This window comes from Dromiciops gliroides, chromosome 3, assembly GCF_019393635.1.
Source record: "Dromiciops gliroides isolate mDroGli1 chromosome 3, mDroGli1.pri, whole genome shotgun sequence".
NCBI lineage: Eukaryota > Metazoa > Chordata > Mammalia > Microbiotheria > Microbiotheriidae > Dromiciops > Dromiciops gliroides.
The window spans coordinates 572,674,584-572,699,578 of NC_057863.1; the positions used below are offsets into that span (position 1 = coordinate 572,674,584).

The 24,995-nt window shown below is 40.5% G+C and overlaps 1 protein-coding gene across 3 annotated transcripts in view; it reads left to right on the plus strand.

Moving 5' to 3' along the window:
- WDFY2 (WD repeat and FYVE domain containing 2) overlaps positions 1-24,995 on the plus strand; it is a 164,578-nt gene that overhangs the window by 67,832 nt on the left and 71,751 nt on the right. For all 3 annotated transcript variants that reach the window (XR_006355610.1, XM_043993597.1, XM_043993598.1), the window contains exon 2: positions 11,045-11,112. Coding sequence is in view for 2 of the 3 variants with exons in the window: in XM_043993597.1 (XP_043849532.1) it covers positions 11,045-11,112 (68 nt within the window). In the remaining variant the exon portion in view is untranslated. The remainder of the gene's footprint in view (positions 1-11,044; positions 11,113-24,995) is intronic.

Below are 24,995 nucleotides of genomic sequence, written 5' to 3' on the forward strand. Positions count from 1 at the left end.
CACACAGAGATAGTTGAGTTTTTTGAATGTTTATTGATCGTAAACTGAGACTTAAGGAGAATTAAATTAATCTCTTATTCTTAAGTTAGTTTCTTCATGTGAAAAACAACAGAATGGTACTAGAAGATTTCTAAGGGTTCTTCTCATTCAAAATTTCTGTGATTTAAAAAATCTTCTCCAAATAACCACTTTCATTCAGTCTTTCGCTTTCTTTGGCAATAGGGAGTCCAAACTTGTTTGCCTATGTTTTTGTTAATATTTAATTTTAATTAATATTTTCTCTTTTTATGTCACCTGTATTTCCAAGTATATCCTATACCCTCCTATACCCAGAGATACCTTCCCTATAATATAGAATAAGATAGAGGGGAAAAACACAGTTCAAGAAGACTGATCACCTAGCTGCCCCAGTGAGGTAGGGAGCTGGCTTTTAATCCGAGAAGATTCCTGCCTCTGACATGTATCCTAGGAAAATAATGTGACCCTAGACAAGTCACAGCCTCTTAGTACCCTCTAAGGTGACTCTCTAACTGTGTTCCAGAGAAAGTGCTGACCTGAATTGGTAGAAAAATTGCTTCATCAGGGAATTTCATATACCAATGAAATCATAAGCCCAGTATCTATCCCTAGGCATATTTATATGCGTGCATTGCCATAAGCATAGATTTATATGTATGTGAATATAAACCACACCTACCCTGGCCTTTGTAATCCGAGACAACATTACATCTCAATTTGGTGACTTAATATTTATTTACTGTGGGTTTTTTTTAATTTGAAGAATTATGATTGTCCTTTCCATACCTCTACTGGAAAAGCATGGCCCAACTAATTAAAATACACTAAGAAAAGGGTAGTTATAAGCATGTTTGACAGTAGAATACTATTGAAGGTAGCTGAGTTGGTTTACTCATATTTGTAAGACTTGAATACAATTAAAAACCTAAGGTACTGAAATGTTAAAACTGCCACACCTCTTTCCCAGTCCATTGATTATTCTGTTCCCACAGCTGTGAATAAAAATTTCCTTTGATTTATGATTCAGCAAAGTTGTTCAGGGATTGCCTAGGTCTAAAATCACCGGGTCATTAATTTTTTCACATCCTGGAGAAATTGTAGGAGGTGTTTGGGGAGGGGCTTGTGTCCCTCCTGCAAGGAAAATGTCAGACTGTTTTACTTAATGAAAAACAAACAAACAAACAAACCCTCCGCCCTTAAAGACACACCCATAATTGCCTTGTCACTCTTTTTTTTTTTTTTTTTAGTGAGGCAGTTGGGGTTAAGTGACTTGCCCAGGGTCACACAGCTAGTAAGTGTTAAGTGTCTGAGGCCAGATTTGAACTCAGGTACTCCTGACTCCAGGGCCTGTGCTCTATCCACTGCGCCACCTAGCTGCCCGCCCTTTCACTCTGCAAATTACAAGCTCTTCCTGGCATCACCAAAAACCCAGAGCATTGTTTCTCAATCATGTCCTGTGGAACCCCGGCTTCTATAAATTAAAAAAAAAAAATTCAAAGAAGGAAAACAGTTATACATATTAGAAGAGAAGTACAAATAGCAAACAGAGCTACTTTCTTATCTATGTAGGGTCACATACAATGCGCATAGGGGCAGCTAGGTGGCGCAGTGGATAGAGCACAGGCCCTGGATTCAGGAGTACCTGAGTTCAAATCTGGCCTCAGACACTTAATACTTACTAGCTGTGTGACCCTGGGCAAGTCACTTAACCCCAGTTGCCTCACTTAAAAAAAAAAGTCTCTTTACATACAATGTACATATTCAGAAATAATATTCTTGCCTCCCAGCCCCCAAATGCAGCCAAACCATCCTTTGTGGTGTTTCCTTGGCATGACATTGCAACTCCCATCAATATGCCTTTGAATAGGCTGATACCTAGCTGGAGAATACTCTCCCCCAACCTATACTGCTTGAACTCTGTAAGACCCAGCTTCCACTATGTGAGGGAAAAATCCATCCTCTTCTCAATAATTCTTAGGAACTCAGCAGCGAGGTGACAAAGGCTTTATTTTCTTCTCATGAGAAGGAGGCACCCTAGTGTGCAGCTAGTGGGTGCCCAGAAAGGGGGCTCGCAGGCCCTGTTTTATACCCTAGTCCCTAACGCGAATGGACCTTCCCCTTTTTCATCACTGGTCGGGGTTACAATCTACGAGCAAAAACTAGCTAATCGGAACGCAGTTTTCCCACCCCTCTTCCTTGTATGGGCATAACTCAGGAGTGGACCTTATACTTCCTTATAAGGACAGAACTCTGGAGAGGACCTAATTTGAGACCAGGGCTCCTTGAACCATGTGACATTGCTAACCTGAGGGGGAGGAGGGGATCTGAGACCTTTGTCCTACAAACAGGTCAGGGGAATATGACTGACTGTTATATCCACATTGAGAGGAGACAATTACCCATTTCTCACACACTTCCTTTCTTCCAAAGATCTTCCCTAATTTCCTCATTTGCCACATAATTCCCCCCTCCCCCAAATTACTTTGCATTATAAAAATATATATTTTGTATTGATACTCACTGAAAGTATTCATTGTGCTAGAAAAGAATCAGTGCAGAGCTCAAGTTGATGACAGATTTCCTCACAAATGGGAAAGTCTTCAGATTACTTTTTCTTGTGGATGACATTGTGCTGGTTGTGTCAGACACCGTCTGGATCATTGAATGTCTCCTTGGATGATATACATAACTGCTCAAAAAAGTTTGACCCAGCCATATTCACACAGGAAAACCACATGAATGAGGGGTGGCTATTGTCCACATACTGACATGCTGTCCAATGGGCAGCCTGTAGAACTCATCTTATCAGCACGGATCTCTTGCAGAGCCACTGCACATGGATAATGAATTGGGCCAGACTTGAATAGGTAGGCTGCACAGCCTTTGGAAAATAGCAAAGCTCCTGAATTAACCTTTTCCCTGAAACTGAGGCTCTCTTAAAAAAAAAAATACAAATGGCAGGTGTTACAACATATTAAAGAACCAGGAAGATCGAGAATAAAGGATGTCATTAAAAATATGTGCTTGAAAAGAAGATGCTAATCACATGGCAAGAGTGAGGGAAAACCAGTGGAAAACCCCACCTGCTTCACTGGTGTACTTTTATATCAAGAGCAAGTGAGGGAACCCCCTCTCCCTGGAAACTGTGGACCCCCCCATCCCATGGTGAATTTAAGAGAGGTCATGAACAAAAAGATAGGTAGGCATGATAGGTCAACCACATCAGTGAGATCACCATTCCATATACATACATATCTATGTCTATATTATTTTCTCCAACAGAATGTACACTTCTTGACAGCAAGGACTGTTTTAGTTTTGTGCCTAGCACATAAATCCTTGTTCAATTGAATTGGACATTATTAGTTTAGAATTGACCATTCCATTTATCCAGGATTACATGATGAACCAACAGTTGATTGCTCTGAGCATGGTACATAAGATGAGAGTCCACATATATTGTATTAGTTCTTTTTAAAAAAATACCAATGCTTGTTGTACCTAATTGACTAACTCAGTCACAAAATGCAGTCTAGACTAATTCTGCACACTTTGCATCTACCACTTTGTTCTCCATTCATATTGTTGTTATCTTAACAGACAGAATTAATGACTGAAGGAAAAATATTCCAATATCTCCTCAATCTTTAAGTCATCTATAAGCACTATGCTTTATAAGCAGCATTTACTGCAAATCCCTTATGTTTGGTCAAGTTCATTTCCAGGCAGGCAAGTGTGCTGGAGCCAACTTGAATAAGAGCCAATTGTTAAAGTTTCAGTGTATTTATTTCAGTAATTGTCAAACTACAAATCGGCTTGATTTATTTATTTTTATTGTCTAGACTTTAGAAAGTGATGGGAAAATATTAATGATGTAGATTAAACTTATGTGTTATAGGTATATATATGTGTATATTTACACACATATTTACTATATACATATATTTTTTTTTCCTGGAGAGCTGGTTGTTAAACATTTGTCAGCACTCTCTTGTTTCTAAGCCAGTCAGCCTTAGTTTCTCTCAGTTAAGTGCAGTGACTTTTCTGGGAGTCCCAGGACAGCATCTAGAAATAAAATACACCATTCACAGAAGGCAGATTCATGATATATTGACCAGTTTTGATCCCACTCTTCCACTCAAGGCTTTGGCACAGTGTGTCCAAGGGAGCTGCAGATGGTTTTACGGTGATTTTTATACCCCTGAAGAATTTTATATATGTTCATCTAATACAGTTCTACAGATTTGGTTGGCTTCAATTTTCTATTGATTGTTAATCACCTCAAGGATGTTTATATAGGATGGATTTATTCTACTGCTGGGTTTATTTCAAAGCAATCCCAGTCACTGTAAGTATAACCTCACTGAAATATCTTCATATTTGCTTCCATAGCTTGGTGTTTGAGGTAGGCTCCCAGGAGATCAAAAACTGTGGGTTTGATTGGTGACCTCTTTGGGCAGAGATGGAAACGGCTGGGACAAGATCCTTAATGCTACTATTTATATTGTGTCTATGGGTGATGGATCCAAATGAATTAATTCATGTTGGGTTTTTTTTGGGGGGGCAACGAGGGTTAAGTGACTTGCCCAGGGTCACACAGCTAGTAAGTGTCAAGTGTCTGAGACTGGATTTGAACTCAGGTCCTCCTGAATCCAAGGCCCGTGCTTTATCCACCAGGCCACCTAGCTGCCTAATTCATGTTTAGAACTAAGATACTTGACCTAGTGCCCTAGGGGGTATGCAATGGCCAAATCTTCTTGTTTCATTACCTACCCACCCAACTTGGAAACAGCAGTATCTGCTTTATCAATGGGAATCCATTCAGCATAGAGAGATTTGTAGTTCAGAAAGCTTTGCTTATTTATTTTATGAGTGTAAATGGGCATAAACCTTGGTTTCCATTCTTCATTATCAGAGGGAATACTTTACTTTTTTTCTCTGATTTTTTTATAACATTTATTACAGAAGACAGTTTTTCTTCTTTAGAAAAAAAAATCCACTATTAAACACACAGGCACAAAATATTCATTGGCATGTTATTACTCAAGTTAGTGCATTAGTTGGGCAGATCCCTAGGGATTGTTCTCCTCACCATTAGGGTGACAAGCTCATGTTACTTTTGCAGTTCATGATCTGCTGGGAAAATGTTCCTTGAGGAATTCAGGGTCTCTAAAACATTGGGGTGGGAGTTCCCCAAACTAATTTCAATGGTAACAAAAATAACAGTTGTCCCCAAAGAAATAAGACTCATTGCTATGGTAACTAATGAGGGTTGCATCATCCTGGGACAGATTTTTTTGAAGCCTGAATTTCAACATGGGTAGACGCCCCTGTCTTTCTTTATTCAGTAGCTTAGCAACCTGTGGTATCCTGTTTGCCTCCACCCCCAGTCTCCCCTTCTCTCAGAAAAGTGACCTATATAGATAGCTTTTGAGTACACAGCACAAGAGTGCAGAGTATTATTATTATTTGTTTTGTTTCATGGGCAGCTTGTCTCTCAAGCCATTCATATACATGTAGGCTGCCCTGGGAGAGGTGGCCTACAGGAGGTCTTGGTCCTAATGATTACTTGAGGTTATGCCAGGCTCCAGGGGATGGTGGCTTCCATTTTGTTTATTTGGGAGTGGTGGTGTTTGTCATTGGAGGTATTTTATTTGCTATTTGTGGCCCTGAATTGGGACCGTGGCAGTAGGGTAAAACAGGGAATCAGCTCTACCCCAAGACCAGGCTTCAAGCTAGGCTGTCAGATAACTTTCCAGCCAGTCAAGAATAAATTAAGTTCAGAAATCATTTGTTGGGCACCTGCCTTTTGCTCTGGATACAGAGAGGAATAACCATTGCTTGCCATCAAGGAGGTGAAAATCTTAGAAAGGGGGTTGAGCATGTGCACAAGTATGTACAGGGGAAAATGTGCTAGAGCCAAAGAGCGAACCAGATAATGTTCCGAGAAAACGCCAGATTTGAGGGTGAGGGATTTCATTGCTGGTATAGGCTGGGGGAGGAGGGTTTGTGTGCCAGCAGTAGTTCTTGGCCATATCTGACCGGGCTCATTGTATTGTGACAAAATAATTCTTAATAATGGATTTCTTGGGGGGACCCAGAGATCAGGTTCAGGCCTTTCTTTTCTCCCAACTCTCTGGGACCAGCCCAAGGGAACAAAAGAAATGGAGATAGATCCTTGTCTAGCTCTGTGAGGCACCACACCTAGATACTGGACACTTCCATCTTTTGCATACTCTTCCCTGAGGTCATCTGTAGAGTTCATTTTAATTTGGACCACCCTCAAATCAAGTCAATCAGTGGAATTGAATGGTGCTAACCAATTAGCTTTGATCAGTGTATAGCAACACACCGCTATCAAAAGAGGGTAAAACCCCTGGCCACACTAGGGTCACTCTCTTGGCTCCAAATGCTCTCTCATGGTGCACACTCGTCCTCTTAGAACAAAAATGTAGGTATGAAGGCCCGAGACCATGAGAAGTTTGGGAGACACGCAGTCAATATTTTACTGACATATAATATTGATTAATAGTAAATGCTTACTGCCAAAACTGTAGTATAGCCATTAATCTATAAATAACAATCAATTAATTTATAAAATAGTTTAGCTTAAAATTTTAAAAAACACAGTATGTCCCATCATTCTTTTCAAGTTAAAAGTTACCAAGCATCTGTTATGCTAGGTGTCCAAGGTACAAAAAAGAAAAATGAAACAATCTTCTGCCCTTGTGGAATTTACATTCTACTAGGAAGACACATCACTGTTTTACACAAATAAATATACTGCAAGGAGTATTGAGGCTAGAGAGATCACTAAAAACTGGGAGATGAAAGGAAGGAGGTGGTATCCGAGAGGTCCTTTGATAAAAATAAGGATTCTCAAGAGTTGGAAATGAGGGAAGATATTGCATTAAGGAATGGCTCGTGTTAATGCCCAGAGACCAGGGCAGAAGGATCTAGTTTGGGGAATAGCCATTTGCTGGGTAGGAGCCAAATTGTGGAAAGCCTTAACCACCAAATCGAGTTGGTGTTTTAAATTCTTCAGGCAAGGGGAAGCCATTGAAAAGTTTTGAACAGAGGAATGATAGCATCAAACCTGTGCCTTAGGAAGATTGTTTTGGTAGCTTTGTGGAGAATAGAGAGATTGGGAACCAGGAGACCAGCCAGATAACTGTTATAGTACTCCAGGTGAGAGGGAATGGGCTCTGGAACTAGGATGGTAACTGTGTGGGGATAAAGAAAGGCTGCATATGTCAGATATTGTGGAGATAAGACTCAAAGACTTGGAAACTGATTAGATATGGGGTTTGACAGAGAAGATAGAATAAAGGGTGACAGAGCTTACAAATCTGGATGATTTCTGCCCTTCCACCAAAATAAGGGAAACAGGAGAGGAGTGTATTCATGGGGGAGTATCTGAGGATGTTCCATGTGGAAGGGGAAGTTAATGAGTTGCATTGGGCATGTTGAGTTTGTACTACGAATGGGACTCCTAGGAAAAAGCATTTGAGAACATTGAGAGGTTAGGTTTGGATACATAGTTTTGGTTTGGATATAGAGATCTGGGAATTGCCAGCACTGAGATGGTCTTTCAAGTCATGAAAATGGATGGAATCTTTAAGAGAACTTTTACAGAAAGGGAAAAGAAGTGGCTTTAGGATAGGATAAGGGAGCAGGATATGGATGATGATATAGCAAAGGATGCTTTGGTGGAGTGGTCAGACGGGAAAACAAGGAGAGAACACTGTCTTTGAAGCTGAGGGAGCAGAGAAAATATCAAAGGGAGGGAGGTCAGCAGCATCAAAAGTTCAAAAAAGATGAGAGTTACAGTGGCAAATGTAGCTGCTGTTAAAAAGTGAATAAATGATTTAAAAATAAAATAAAGGACAGTCATATTTGTGATATGGCAAACCTAGTCAAGTATTTATTGTAACCTTGGATGTGTGTGAGGGGAGACAGACTGACAGATACTAGGAACAGAAATAGAGATTTGTAAGTCACCAGCATAGAGATGGAAATTAAATTCACATGAGCTTATTAGGTCACTTAGAAGAGAGGAAAACCTTGTTGGGGTTGACCCATTCAGGGGATATGTTGTAGATGATGACCCAGCAAAAGAGACAGGAGCAGTCAGAGAGAAGATGTGAGTTCTAAGTGAGTCACCACACCCCATTAGGGGCCTGTTTACCCTCCTATAAAATGAGAGGGATGCCGTTAGATGATCGTCGAGCTCCCTTCCACCTCCAAGAGTCAGTCACAAGGTTGTGGTAGAGGAGGACAGTTAATCATACTGTGTGTGCTCCCCTCCTCTTGTCATTAGTTTGTTTATATATATATATATATATATATATATATATTTTTTTTTTTGTGAGGCAATTGGGGTTAAGTGACTTGCCCAGGGTCACACAGCTAGTAAGTGTTAAGTGTCTGAGGCCGCATTTGAACTCAGGCTCTCCTGAATCCCAGGCTGGTGCTCTATCCACTGTGCCACCTAGCTGCCTCTAAAATATTTTATTTTTAAAGAAATAAAAGGCTTGAGTTTTGCACCAGTTTTTTTTCTTTTCTTACTGACATATTAAGTTGAATCCACTAGAGATTGAAAGGATGTTTTCTGAAAATGACCACTATGAGAAGTAGTTGGTAATACTTAATAACAACCTTAGTGTTGCCTGGGCAGCACAGTTTCAGGCCTGCCCTAAGGGTTGAAGAGGGAGAGTAAAGAGAGTAGAGAACGATAATCTGCTTGTGCAAACATTGGTGGTACATACAGCACTCTAGTATGTACCACTGCCCAGGATTGACAGGACGAATTGAACTGTTTCCTAAAGGGATCCACCCATGGAGGGAGGGGACAGGGAACAAGGAGTGGGAGTATCTGATAGAATGATCCTGAAGGAGAAGGAACTGCCTTGGTAGGCAGTGCACGAGACCAGCCTCAAGCTCTTCAGGTAGCAGTGGGACAGTGGCTATGGATCCCCTGTTCTTATGGAGAAAAAAGACTCACTCCAAGTCAGCCACTGAGATTTCCAGTTTGTAGAAATGTTTGTGATTCTCTACTTCCCCGGTTTTGTGCTTAATGCAGTGACCTCTACTGGCTAAAATTTGGTTATCAGTCACAGTGATGCTATTTGTTTCCCAGTGATGAAGGAATTAATTTAATATTGAAGTGCTTGGGGGGTGGGGAGGCTTTTCAAATACAAATTTCTTCTGGGAAAAGCTCACCCTTAATTCTGATTGGGTGGCATTTAAATTTACCAGGGATGTCTCTTGGATTTCTTTGAAAAATCTTGTTTAGTCAAGCTGAAATGTTTAATTGTACATTTGAAAACACCACCAATTGCCTTTTTATTTTTTTAAAAAAATTTATTGATGTTTTTTGTTTATATATCAGTTATTTCTGAACATTCTCTGTGCCCTTCCCCAACTGCTTGCTCTCTTGTGACAAAGAAAAACAGTTTGGAAAAAACAATGGATATAGTGACTAGATCTAACAATATATGCAACTATATATTGCTCTCCAAGGCTGCTGCTGCTCCCCACCCCTCCCAGTGGAGCATGGTATATTTATTTCACTGTCTCTTCTCTTGGATTTGGGTATTGGTTTTCTAATTACTCAAGAGTTCACCATAGCTTCCTTTTGAGATCTTTTCATTTACAATAAAACTTTTATAATATTCTTGACCCCTAGTAAAATGAAGATATATATTAAACACAATTTTATCTTAGATTTTAAAGTTTACTCATTGCTCATAAAATGTTAGTCTAATATACTTGGAATATAAAAAAAGGAATATTATAACTAATTTTATCTTAGTAGATGTTTGATTTAGGCATCTTGGAGGCTTAAATCTAAAATTATAGTAAAGGTATGCTTTACTATAAAGGTATGAATTTTTGGAAAAAAAATTAAAATAAAAACCTTACAAAATTGGAGAGTGTTGGAACTGGAAGAGACCAAAAGACAAGGCTTTTTAGTAAAAGAATTTGTAGCAAGCAAGCTTTATTGTTTGAGTGTGTGATCTTTCAGGTCAGCTTTTTGATTACCAAAAGAAGTAAAGTTCTTACTTAGGCTTTGAACTTTTGCAAACTAAGGGAAGGTACTGTACTTAGCAGTGGTAATGATAATCATCTCAATTGTGAAAAAGTTCTTCAATATATTTTTCTTTTTTTTTTTGTGAGGCAATTGGGGTTAAGTGACTTGCCCAGGGTCACACAGCTAGTAAGTGTTAAGTGTCTGAGGCCGGATTTGAACTCAGGTCCTCCTGAATCCAAGGCGCTCTATTCACTGCGCCACCTAGCTGCCCCCGATATATTTTTCAAAAACTTTAGTAACATAGCATGTAAAGCAGTTTGTAAACTTTAAAGTGCTATATAAATGTTAGGTACTATAAGTAGTGCTCAGTGGAACTGTGTTCAGAACTCGCCACCTATAAGATCTTGGGCAAGTCACTCTCCTGAGGCATCATTCATTTCCTGGATCACTTCGGATTTGTCATCCTTTCCTAGAAGTTGGTGCCTTCTGGCCTCAGAACTGAAAAGAAGCTTCCTTTCTCTGATCTCTAACCTGGTCTCTTTGTACTCCAAAAGCCATCCCTTTAGCCAGGTCCTATCAGTACTTTCTTCCCAGAAGTTCATGAATTTCTCTGCCCAAAATCTCACCTCTACCTACTCCTGACTCCTTGTATTGTTTGCTCATGGCTTTCATATGTAATGTCTTGTTTCAGTTAGATGATAAAGAATCACTGTTCACCAAATGGATTCCATTATGCCTGTTGCCAGTCTCACAGGATAAAGCTGTATTCAGAATAGTGGCCACAAAGGCAGAACCTTCCATTTAGATATAATGTTAATTTTTTTTAAGGCTCAGACTTCTTTAGCTTAAGAATGATAACACAGAGCATCCATATAAACTTCTTGGTACTATTTGCCTCAAATTACATGGGGTTTGGCTCTAGGATGGTGAACCAGGAAGCGCATGATAATTCTAAAATTCATCCTCATTTAGTGCAATGTCCTTCTTTTCTAGAACTGTCCGGGTGTGGCTGAAGAGAGACAATGGACAGTACTGGCCAAGCATCTACCATGCAATGCCTTGTAAGTATATTTAATCCCCCCATTTCTAAGAATGTCACAACCATTTTCCCCTGCTTTCCTCTTGAACAGGGAGGGGTGGGTAATGGGAGTAGTTATCATACAACAGTACAATATTGGATAGTTTGAGGCTCAGTATGTGAAGTGCTCAGTATGTAAAATACCCAAAACATCATTTTGGATTTGACTACCCATTCAGAGCTTCTGAATGAAGTAAATGGAAGAATAGCTGTGAGATACAGTCTCTGATTACAGCAGGCCTTCCCACCTCATCTTGTTTAACTTTATATAAATCACTTCCCGCCACCATTCAGAAACTCATCCCACCCATACACTTATGACAGAAAATCTTCCTTAGAGTATTGTTACACCAATCAACCAAAGCCAAGACATGTAGCGTTTAGCATTTGTTTCTATAAAAGATTTTGTCAGGACTGAAGAGTAACAATTTTAGAGCTTGTCGCATTCCCCTAAAATAGAAATTTACCTAGGAAATATTTTCTTGCTTCAGAAACCTGTTCTTTCTTCCATATGTCTCATAGAGGGGCACCTACATGGTCCAGTGGATAGAGTGCACTGGATCTTGGGTCAGGCAAACCTGAGTTCAAATCTGGAATAGAACATTTATTAGCTGTGTGACCCCTGGACAAGTAACTTGACCTGTTTGCCTCAGTTTCCTCATCTGTAAAATGGGGATAATCTCAGCATCTACCTCCCAGGGTTGTTGTAAGACCAAATGAGATGTTTTTTGTTTGTTTTTTGTTTGTTTGTTTTTTTTTTTTTTGTTAATTAATTAATTAATTTTTTTTTTTTTAGTGAGGCAATTGGGGTTAAGTGACTTGCCCAGGGTCCCACAGCAAGTAAGTGTTAAGTGTCTGAGGCCGGATTTGAACTCAGGTACTCCTGACTCCAGGGCCGGTGCTCTATCCACTGCGCCACCTAGCTGCCCCCAAATGAGATGTTAATTGTAAAGTGCATTGCACAGAGTAAGCACTATATAAATGTTAGCTCTTATTATCATTAGTAGCTGTGCTAGTAGTGTGCTATATAGTTTAATGTTTTGAAATTTTTTATAAAATGCAATAAAAATAAAATCTGTTCTGAACCATGAATTTCTGGAGCCTATGGCTCTGGCAAAAAGAAGAAAAGGTAATTATTTAAAACATGGCGCTTTATTGTAATTTTATTGTTTATGAATATACATTAAAAGAAATCTATGTTTTAATGAGGTACACCAACAAAGCACTTTGGAAGTTTTTTTTTTAATTGTGTATTAAACAATTAAAGAGTCTCTTAAGTTTTAAAAATATTGTGTATTATAGAAAGGAAACAAAGCCTAGCAGCCATCTTCAGTCTTATCAAAAAGCTCCCCCTTTCCTTAATTAAAAAAAAGGAGTTTTGTCTTCTGATTACCTCTTATGACATTCATGACAGGTGTTAATCTGAATGAGAGTACAGGTGAAAGAGAATTGGGGGAGGGGGGAAAGACAGGGGTGAGGTGGGGTTCTTTTAAAAAAGCGAACTACCAGTCCATGGACTTTTGCTTTAGCAGCCCAGAAAAGCTAATGGGAGCTTCGCCTGCATTCATAGAGGTACACCCGGGTCTGCCCTGGCTGAGGGAGGTGACAGTAATTCTGTTCTCTGCCCTGCTCAGACCACTTCTGGAGCACTGTGTCTAAGTCTGACTGGTACCTCTGAGAAGGGTCATTGACAAGCTGAGTGAACACTGAGGAGGGCAGCCCAGATGGGTTCTCAAGCAGTCACTCAGGAGCCCTATCCCTCAGCTATCCTATTTGGACACCTTATTTCATGGGGGACCGTGGTGTAAAGCAGGGATCTTTCTATTACTAAAGGTGAAATAATGAAGACAGGACTATTTAGCTACAGGGGTCCTTGTGGATAGGGGAGAAGACTATATCACTGTTCCGTAGGAATTTTAATGATGTTGTTGTTGTTTAATCAGCTTACAGTGTGCCAGGCACAGTGCTAAGCACTAGGAATATAAATAGAAAGCAAAAACTACCTACCCTCACAGAGCTTACATTTCAATGGGAATATAAATATAATATAAACATAAATCAGTACATCTAGGATGCATTCTGAATCAGTGCCTAGTAATCTTAGAGAAAAAGGCACTAGCAGCTGGGGGTGAGTGGAGGGTTTAGGGCACTGGAAAAAGCTTTCTGCAAGAAAGGGGCGGTGCCTTATAATATTGTTTAAGATTTGGTACTGCTAAACCACCTTCCTTTACTCCCCCCCCCCATTAGTTTTCCTTTGATATTCTTTTTGTTCTTCCAAATGAATTTTCTATTATTTTTTTTCTAATTTAGTAAAATCATTTTTTGGTAATTTAATTGGGATGGCATTAAAATTATACATTAGTTTAGGTAGAAATTGTCATTTTTATTATTGGCCCTTCCTACCCATGAACAATTAATATTTCTGCTTGTATAAAGTTTTTTTAAAAAATAATCTTAATTATATAGTTTCTGGGATTGTCTTGGCAGGTTTACTCCTAGGTATTTTATATGCTATCTGCATCCAGAGAAAGAACTGATAAATAGAAGTATGTATAAAATGACTTTACATATATGTACATATTTGTGTCTACTGGTGGCTATCTGCGTGAGAGGAACAAAAGGGGAAAAAATGAAATTTGTATGATAATTTTACATATTACTTAAATGGAATAGCAAGTTGTACATAATTTGCAATTTCGCATGCAATAATTTTTAAAAATTATACTATGTTATAGAATGCTTGTTTTATTCCATAACCTAAAAATTAAATAAAACAATTTGAAAATTAAAAGAAAGAGGTGGTACTTGAGTTGAGTCTTCAAAGAATCCAGAGAATTTAAGATGGGAAGATTAGGAGGGAGAGGATTCCAGGGATTTTAAAAACACAATTTGATTGATCTTTTGTTTTTGCATCACCTGTATTTTCCAGTCTATCTCCATCCTGAAAATGCAGTTCTTTTTTAGAGAGAGATGAACCAAGGGAAACAGGGTTTGAGTAGTTCCTGGAAGCTGCTCAGACTGATAGATTCTCTGCCGAGGCCCCCCCCCCTCCCCACACACAATGTGAAGTGTCCCCACCTTTGGTGAGGGAGGAGGGAGGCTATGGCAGTCCTGTCCATCATGAACATCTGAATTTTTGTTACTTTGAGCCCTTTGACCCATGGCCAGTCATTTCACTGCGTATCCAGAATATGGGCCTTCTTGGGTGTTTGTACTTGCAGAAATATTTTTGGGGGCAGCTAGATGGCGGGGGGGGGGGGGGGCAGCTAGATGGTGCAGTGGTTAAAGCACCGGCCCTGGATTCAGGAGTACCTGAGTTCAAATCCGGCCTCAGACACTTAACACTTACTAGCTGTGTGACCCTGGGCAAGTCACTTAACCCCCATTGCCCCGCAAAAATAAACCAAAAAAAACAAAAAAACAAAAACAAATAAAGAAATATTTTCATCAGCTTCCAAATAACATAAGAAGCATCATGATGTAATAGAAAACTAACCTTGGAACCAAGAAGAGTTGGGTTCAGGTCCCACCCCTGACACATAGTGGCTCTGTGTGTGATCCTGGGCAAGTCATAACCTCTTGTAATCCAGGTGACTCTCTGGGACTCTGAATCAAAGTTTATTCATTACACTGGCAGAGGGAATTCTGTCTGCATGTGTCTCCTGATGGACTGAACATGCACTTAATATGAGGACTTTATATTTATATACTTTACACCCTGCTGGGCTAGCAAACCTGAGAAAGCAATAAGCGATTTTCATACAACTCTGTAACCAGTGTGAATGAATGATTCCCTACACTATAGGTAATCTCCTTCTTTATCCTGTATGCAGCCCTGTAGTGCATGGAAAGGGCTTTACATAGTCTCTCTTGATCCTCACAGCATCCCTCTGAAATAGGGGGCTGGGATTTCCATTTTGCAGATGGAGGAACTGAGTCTTAGAGATGTAAAAAGACCCAAATTCACACAGATGATAAACAGGCATTATGTCATGACTCAGATCTAGGGCACCCCAATTCCTAATCAACTTTCCATCATATTACATGTTGCAAATGTGCTAGCTCTTGCTCTCTCTCTCTCTCTCTCTCTCTCTCTCTCTCTCTCTCTCTCTCTCTCTGCATGGACTCACGAGTGTGTGTGTGTGTGTGTGTGTGTGTGTGTGTGTGTGTGTGTGTTTATGTGCATATGGAGGGCACTTATTTGGGAAGATATTATGGTGTAAAGGAAAAATCCCTGAACTAAGACATTTTAATGATCATGTGATCAAGACATCATTGAGCTACTTACTTACTGTGTGATCTTGACAAGCTTTAAATATTCTGTGACTGTCTCTGTCTCACTTTCTCATACGCACACACCTCATCTGTAATCACTTTTTTGCAGGGGGCTGGGCAATGAGGGTTAAGTGACTTTCCCAAGGTCACATAGCTAGTAAATGTCAAGTGTCTGAGACCGGATTCGAACTCAGGTCCTCCTGAATCGAGGGCTGGTGCTTTATCCATTTTGCCACTTAGCTGTCCTCATCTGTCATCACATTAACCTTTTCATTGTCCAGTACTTGACATTGAAAACCCAATATCTGTGTACATCACTTCAGTCAGAAATTAGACTGTTAGGGGCAGGGATATAAACATGGCATAGCTTGAGAGAGTGGGAGGCATCTTACTATCATAGAAAGGAAACAGATTACATTTCCTGCCAGCTAGTCATCTAGAAACCATCCTCTGACTGTTAGAAATGGGGAGAAGTTGGTTATTTAATGACTGCTGTAATCTACTCTGTAACCTCTCAACATAGAACATATTCTGAGTATCATCATTGAATAATATTTATTGACCTTTTGCGGTGCTTCCCTCGTCTGGATGATACAAAAAAGTAATCGATGTGTACACATACATACATACACACACACACACATATATATGTAAAGAATAAGTCTATAGTGAGGTGGTATTCTTAAATACAAAAGAAATCAAGAAAGAAAGATATTTTTCATACATATTTACAAACTAGTTTGTTTCGTGGGTGGTTTTTGGTCCTTTAAAAAAGTCTTTTAGATTCTGTGTTTGCCATGACCCAGGTAGGGAGGTGACTAGGCGTGAATACAGGGTTTGAAAAATTGAAAGAGAGTGGGGGAGAGAAACAAGAGGCAGAGAAGGAAAGGGCAGTGATGCATTGAGTTTCTGGATTTGGGGACACAGAAGCAGAGGAAGAGGTTCATAAATCAGAGTGAGCTAAGGTGATAGGAAGAAGGGGTAAGAAAGGGTAAGGGAGAGAACAGACAAATGGTGATCAAAAGGCAAACTCCTTGAAGTCCTCCCTCTGCACCCCTTGGTTGTCATCTTCTATTTTTCTCTTGGGTCTTGTGCTTTTGGAAAAGGAAGGGAATCAGTCATGTTCCTGCTGTCTTCCTTGTGGTCTTACGTGCACTGTGATACCAGTGTTAAGGAATCCTGCTGTTGGGGAAAAATACTAAATTTCTACCGCTCCTGACTGTGATCTCTTTTCCCAGCTCCGATTTGAAGGAAAGTTTAGTGTTAGTCTGACTCTCTATAAAGGCAGAGTGGCAAAATGCATGGAGAATTGGCCTCGGTCAGCCAGACCTGAGTTAAAGTCCTGCCTCTGATGTATGTGGTGGTGTGATGCTTGGGCAAATCACTTAACTTCTCATAAATGAAGACCACACATTGTAGAATAGTTGCAGATCAGCATTGGTAGAGGAAGTTACTGCCTCACTAGGAAGTCCTTATATCAGTAATTGTGAACTCTTTGAGGACAAGGATTGCCTTTTGTCTCTTTTTGTATCTCCAGAGCTTGGCACGTAGTAAGTGCTTAATAAATGCTTATTGACTTAGTGTTTATTAAGTGACTGAAAGAACACAAGTATTTATTAATCCCCAACAGCCATGCAAGGTAGGTGGTAATTATAATTATCCCTGTTTCACATTTGAGGAAACTGAGGCAGACAGAGGTTAAGTGACTTGACCAGGGTAAACAGACCTAGCAAGTGTCTGAGGGTGGATTTGAATTCGAATATTCCTGGTACTATGCCCCCCAAACCATTGTACCATTAGCTGCCTCTTCTCTAGGATTCTGCCCATCTCCCAAACAGAACAGAATAAAATTAGAGATGATTTAGTATCCTCTTTAACTCATTCTCAACTAGGAGAATGTATAGAGCTGAGAACTAGACTGGGACCTTCCCAAAGGTACAAAGCCAGCTTTCATTTGGGTTGGCAACATAATCACTAGTTTCAGCTTTCTAACTGAATCTTTCTACAACCATGTTTGCATCAGGCCACTGAGCCAAAACACATGGAAAGAATAGCATTCCTCCTTGCTTACATGGGTGACTGATGCTGTGTTTACAGTTTAGGCAAACAAGGTGATCCATCCCAAACACCTGTGGAGAAACGTGTTGTTCCACCTGGCGGGGAGGACCCAGAAAGCCTTGCCTCATTCTTTGGCAGGGAGGAAAAGCCCTCACTAACTTCCAACACCTGCTCCCCAGGATCAGGCTCAAACTTGGAGTTTCACCTTCCTTTTCTTTGTCAAACTCTCTGCATGGCATCAGTAAGAGACTCAAGAAGACTAGGGACAAAATGGTTAGAGAGCCATTGGGTCTGTCTGGTTCTTGGCCTTTCACGTGGAACTTGATTGTAGAATTTGCCTTGTATCCTGTGTGCCTACAAAGCAGTAGACCTGACAAGACAAGACAAAGTCAGAAACAGGCACAAGTGGGACCTCTGGTTGTGTTTTAAATACACACACACACACACACATTTTCTGTTTTTTTTTTTTTTCAATCCTCTTTTCTAATTACTTTTCAGGGAAAAAGGGGAAGATAAGAGGTGAGGGTTAAGCATGGGGCATCACTGATGGAATAACACTTATCAAGAATTACACAGCTCGGGGCAGCTAGGTGGTGCAGTGGATAGAGCACCAGCCCTGGAGTCAGGAGTACCTGGGTTCAAATCTGGCCTCAGACACATAACACTTACTAGCTGTGTGACCCTGGGCAAGTCACTTAACCCCAATTGCCTCACTAAAACAACAACAACAACAAAGAATTACACAGCTGTTAAGGTTTGAAGACCCAAGTTAATTTGGAAGCTAGAAAAAACCCTTGGGCCCAGGAATTCGGGGACTGGAATTATCCATTTTCACTTTGGCTGCTCAGTCAATGGACAAGCCACTTCACTTCTCTACATTGGCTCCTAATGTGTAAAATGGCCATTTTTATCTGGTCTGAATTTTGTGAAAATATTACAAGAATACAACTTCATTCAACTTTAGGGCTCAATAACTATAACCTATTACTTGAATGGTGTGAAGCACTTAATTTCTTAACAATAGGCACTTAATACATTTTATTATCATTGTTGACACTGGCACCAGATTGGTTGCATTTGTTTCATTCAGGGCTTGTGGCAGTTACCCCTTTACAATGGGCATATCACTGTATAACCAACAAGTACAACTGAGGATATTTAAAATTAGATTAATTCCTATGGCAACATGATAATTACAGTGCCTACCTCCTAATGTTGTGAGGATCAAATGGGATATTTGTAAATCGCTTAGCACAGTGCCTAGCATATAGTAGTAGGTGCTATATAAATGCTAGCCATTACTGTTAGCAATAATAATAATAATTAATAATAATGGTAAAGGCTGTTTCTTATTAGCTTCCAAGGCTCTTGCCTGATCCAAATGGTTAAAGTCATCATCCAGAGCTCCATAGAACAACATGCACTCTGTAACACTGACTGTTTCCTGGTACTTTATGTAGCATCAGGGACAGTGTGGTATGTTACTGTGTGGAAAGACTCCAACTTCTGTCTTTGTCTCAACAATGTAGGGTGTCTTTAAGGGACTAAGTACTTGGGTCCTTGGCCAACACCACCATGATTCTTGGCCTGTTTCACTTCTCTTGGCCACCTTCCCTCTTTGCTAGTCATCCCCAAGGGGGGGAAAAACTGAGGCAAAGAAGGTTGGTTTGATGAAGTGAGATTCATGAGCACTCTTGGTATGCTCTCTGGTGGAAATCCCAGACTTTCAGCTGTTAGGCTATTTGCTTGTAATCTACCTCCTGGGTTGTTATATAGAGCTTTTATTCCTTTAGGTCTCGGCGTGGTTTTGGTGTCAATGAGGCCTTCAGAACAGAGCATCTGCTTCTGGATTAGTCTTCCTGCATGATTGTGGATGCTGAATTTGTAATTGTTTAGTGCTCTGGCAAGCAGTATATATCAGGCACTGATCAGAAAAGTCAGTTGATTGTTGTTTATCAAAACTTGCAACTTTACCCCACATATACTCTTTGAACTCAGTTAACAACCCACTTTGAAATCAAAAAGTCCAGCTTGTGTTTGGGGGTTGCCAGTCTTGCTGTCATTCAAACCTCTTTTGGCAAATGCACCTGGTTTCTGGTGGCTATCGCTGTCTTGGACAAAGACTGTTCTTCTGTCTTCCAAAATGGCATCCATAAGCCCGACAGAAGGCTTTCTTTGTATTGGCCAACGGTGATGCATGCGTGAGGCAGTTGAGCAAGTCTTCGAATGTTTGTTCCCATCCGTCTGTCCGTCTCCATGAGTCTTGGTGGGTTTTAAGACAAATGTGAATTTCTTGCCCTATTGTTTTTGTGCCTTTTCTGTCATATACACTCAAGGTCATTCAGTGATTTAGGAGCATAGTTTCTCATAGATTTGTGACAATAGCCAACAAATCCTAAAAAAGTTATACTCTAGGGCTGAAAGCTGTGTGTGTGTGTGTGTGTGTGTGTGTGTGTGTGTGTGTGTGTGTGTATTGCTTTCTCTTGACCACTCTGACCACAGGGTGATGAAATTGCCCACCAAAAAGTGCAGCCTTCCAAGGGCAAGTTCTACTCTAATGAGAGAAAATGGCTTTTCATTTATTTACAAGGAAGTCATGGCCGGGGTTTTGGGCATTGCTCTTAATAGCATCTTCACATAAGTGTGGGGAGTCGCTCCCCAAACTTGAGAATGGAGACCTGAAAGTCATTTGGAATTATTCATCTTGTTAAAATTTTATTTGAATCTTATTATAAGTGGGTCCTTGATTATTAGCAGTATAACACATTATTACTCCATAAAGTTTTTCCTTTATTTGATATGTTGTCATTTATTGTACTATCTTATGTGAGAACTGGCTAGTCTTCCTTCCATTATCCATGATGGGCAGTTTTTGAATTTAGCAATATCATAACTGATTATAACTATCAGCCACAAATGAGGGGAAGGACACAAGAAAGTAAGAGAAAGCGTGAGCAATTCCCAAAAGAAGTGTGAAATCGCTGCCAAATCAGAATTTGCTTCTTAATGCTCTTTTCACTTATATATTCTATTTTTTTAATCAGTTAAGCATATTTTAAAACTCTTTAGGCATTTGTCTATTGTGATTTACATTTAAAATAATTTACCGCTCCCTGCTGACAGCAAGTCTGAATTAAAACAAAAGAAGATTCTGAATTTCAGAAAACTGCATGATATATGGAATGTAGATGAAGGATTTTTTATTACTTCCTGGCAATTGAAATGCTAAACGTAGGCATGTTTAATAAGGTAAATAGCGGGCTCTGTGCTTCCAGCCTGTGTTCCCCTGACAAGCCATTGTGAGTTAAATAAATGTCTGGGAGTTAAGTGCTTGCTCCAGGGAGGTTATTACCCTTTACAGGATGCCGTCAGGGACTTGGGATCACAGCACCCTAAGACTTAGCTTCACCAGAATGAACCTTTTAAACCTAAGGTATTTTCGGCCTCTGAAATACCAATGTTTATTTAAGTTTTTAAATTCCAACCAAAACATTTCACAAGGAAGATCAGTTCTTCCTGCCAGATATGGCTTTTAGTATTGTAAAGTCGCCGAATGTGATTGAAACCAACTGTTCCACAGCATATGAAACTTCCGGGTCAGCAGAAGGCAAAACAAATTAGTACTAAAATGAAAAAAGTTTCTATGTAATATAAATTAGGATTTTTCCCCCCTCAACTCTCAGGCCCAATCAAGTTGTCTTAAATATATTGTCAGGTACTTTTAGTTGAGTCTAGGAAGTTTTACTAGGTGAGAGGAGAGTCCCTTGAAGCACCCATGGGAAAAACAATTCTTTGAAAAGCGCCTTTAAAATATAACCTAACTTCAAACAGCTAGTCCCCTTCCAATCTATTTAATTATTGACTTTCTGTTGGAACTCTTGTGCCTTTCAATTCATCATCATCCCTACCTTACATCTCCTCAGATGTTTCCCTTCTAAATTACACATTCACTAGGGTAGTTACCTTGTGGTGACTTCTTATTTCAACCTTCCTTAAACTGTAGGACTCAATACCAGCACTCCGTTGCAAAGACTGCATTGGACTTGTGGGATCACTTAATTTTATGCAGTGTGTTAAATTTTCAAAACTGAAACTATGACAACCTATCAGCACCCAGGGTCCCACTTCTCCAGAGGCCTGTGCTGTTCCCGGTTCCCCGCAGCCTTGTTCAGATTCCTGTTCCATCTTTTATACTTTTAGTTATCTCCCTTCCCTGAACCTCTGCCAGATTCAATTCTTGCTACTCTCATCACTCTGAGAGAGAAAGGTGGGGAGAAAACAAATCTGTATTTTCAGTTAGCACAGAAAATAAATTCCTGCACGCTTAACCCCTATTTCCTCAAAAGTTGGGCAAGTTTTAAAATACGTTGGCCAAAAAGCCCAGGTAAAGTTAGAGAAAAGTGCAAACCCCGGGGTTTTAAGGTAAAGTGCAGGGGCAGAGCATCACACTGCAGTCACTGGAATGACATAGACTCAGTCCTGTGCAAACCACTACAGTGCCTGAAGTAGCTCTGTTAGTTATAGAGCTCTATAAATTGTTAGACAGTAAATAACTTTAACAACAGGTACTGGTAGCAGTGCCTCATCCACTTCATTTCTTCTTCCTTCAGTGACTGCAAGTATTTTAGTTAGTGGGAAAAAAAATTGACTATTTACTTTTCACTCACAATCCAACTTCTCATCACTGTCATTGAACTAGCATTTATTAAGCTCCTACAGTTGACCAGGAAGGCACTGTGCTAAGTGACAGGGGTACAAAGAAAGGCTAAAGACAATCCCTGCTCTTAAGGAGCTCACAGTCCATTGGGGGAAGACAACATGCAAACTACTAAGATATATATGCAAGATAAATTGGAGGGGGCCGCTAGGTGGCACAGTGGATAAAGCACTGGCCCTGGATTCAGGCAGACCCGAGTTCAAATGTGGCTCAGACACTTGACACTTAGTAGCTGTGTGACCCTGGGCAAGTCACTTAACCCTCATTGCCCCACCAAAAAAAAAAAGAGAGAGAGAGATAAATTGGAGATAATCAGCAGAGGGAAGGTACTAGCATTAAAGTTTTTCAGGAAAGCCTTCTTATAGAAGATGGGACCAGGAAGAAAGCCAGGAAGCAGAGATGAAGGGGGAGTATATTCCAGTTACTGGGGATAGCGAGAGCAAATGTCCAGAGTCTGAAAATGCAGTGTCTTATTTGTGGAACAGCAAGGAAGCTAATGTGACTGAAAGAGTAGGTGGAGGGCAATAAGGTAATAGGGAGCCCCTGGACTTTATTGAATGGTGTGTGTGTGTGTGTGTGTGTGTGTGTGTGTGTGTGTGTGTGTGTGTGTGTGTGTGTGTGTGAGATAGGATCAGCCCTTGCTTTGGCAACACTGCAAGATGAACTTGAGTAGGGACAGAATTTAGGTGTAGAGACCAAAATGTTGGGAAGATAGAAACCACAGGATTTGGCCAGAGATTAGATATTGGGGTGGAGTGGGGTGGGGTGAGGGAGGAGTCAAGTTTCCAAGCAGGAGTAACTGGGAGGATACAAATGAACCAGTCCATGTTGCCAGTATCAGGCTGTAACCTACACAGCGTGGTTGGGATGGTGCTAAAACAAGGGTATGGGGTGCCCAGAGTGCCCTAGTGCAGAGGGCAGAGGGATTGGGAGTCTCGGGGACCCTCGGTCTGACATTGATTACTGGGGTGAGTTTCTTCACCTGCCAAATAAAGGGTTAGACGAGATGATCTTAAAAGTTCTCTCCAGTTCTTAACAGACTTGTTATCTTTTCCCCACTGGCTTGCCCAAAGCCTCTGAAATTCTCATCATTTGGGTTAGTCCTTTGGATCATGACTTCATACCTTTAAAGGGTTCTGTCCAAATGTAAATATATTACCTAGGAAGAGTAACCCTTCAGGTCATTTGCACTCGCCTCTGGCATTTGTGGCTGACTGCTAGCTACTTGGGAAAATCAGGGAGCTGGTTTTTGAGTTGCTGAGACATAGAAAAAGTACAGTTTTGATGGAGTAAGGAGAGGTGACCTCAAAGTAAGGAACACGAGTTCAAATCCTTCCTCCAGTGAATACCAGTTGTGTGATCCTGGGCAAATCACTCAATCTCTCAGTTCTCTAGGCAGCTGCAGAGAGAAGAGTCAGCCTGCATCAATAGAGAGGGAGTTTCCTCATCTGACAGTTGCTTACACCAGTGAAATCATGGATCCGGTTCCCGTGTCTGTTGTTGAGAAGACAGAGTAGTGTGGACTTAATAAATAGAATTGAAATTGAATTGGCAAGACGGCTCAAATAATGCTTCTGCTACTTTGTGTGAAAAGTCCTAAGTGATTTAATTTCTTTGATCCTTATACAGCTCTCAGATTTACCTACTGGTTAAGAGATGGGTATTAATGAATCTTCAGGTTTTCAGGCACTGGTCATCACAGTACCTAAGTCTGATAGTGCAGTGGGGGGTGGGGGGAGGTGCTTAAGAAAATTGTGCTTGGTTGGGGTTTCACATTTGAAGGCTCCAGTGAACCAGGGAGCAGTATAAGGGCATTGGTCACCCGGCAAAAAGAAGAAAATGATAGTGTCTACTACGTGCTGGGCACTATGTTAAGGACTTTTACAAATATTATCTCATTTGATGAGAGCTAGGTGCTATTAACGCCATTTTACAATTGAGGAAACAGGTTAAATGACTTACTCGGGGTCATACTACTAGTAAGTGTTTGAGGCTGATTTTGAACTTAGGTCTTCCTGATTCCAGTGCCACCTTGCTGCCTCAGTAGTAAGAGAAGGAATACAGAACATAAGGCAGCACCAAAGATGAATGTTGTCATCCTAGCAGTTTTCTCTTAGGATAAATGAAGTTGGCCTTTCCTGGGCCTGACTGGTACAAGAGTTTGGTTGTCTGTAGCCGATGTGCCCATGTCAAAAGCCCTAGGTCCTAAAGCAACCTAAGTCTTCACCTAGGTAAGAAACATATAAACCATAATCTACAATGATTCCACTCCCACAATGAGCCAGCCTTCAACTCCAAGGGTACACCTTGGAACAATTGCCCTTGAGCACCGTGGAGCAGAGGCTAAAAAGCCGAGACTTCTTTTGTCTGGACTCCCACCTCTAAGATGATTGAGGCATCTCCAAGAGCTATTTTAAGGTGCAGAACGGTGGGCTCCCTTTCTCAGTGTTGTTGTAGAGACTTGTATCCAAGGAAGGGAGGCAACTAGTGACTATCATTGTTCCTTGGACACCTGTGTGCTGAGAGATGGAGAGTATGACGGTAGGAGAGTAAGAGAGTAGAACCTCTCTCAGGGCCAACAGAATTTCTGTCTTTATACTTGATTCACGTTGATTCTGTTACCATTTCTTAGAAAAGTATAACCAGTATGAAAACAACAGCCAGGAGGAGGCTGAGACAGCTTGAACCCACCTCACCCAGGAAGTGCTCAATCTTCTTGCCTAGCAGAGATGCTAAGAGATTGGAATGTGTATAGGGCTGGGACAGAGGGTGAGTCTAGGTGCTTCTATGTTCAGCGTGGGGGAAGAATTCCTTCC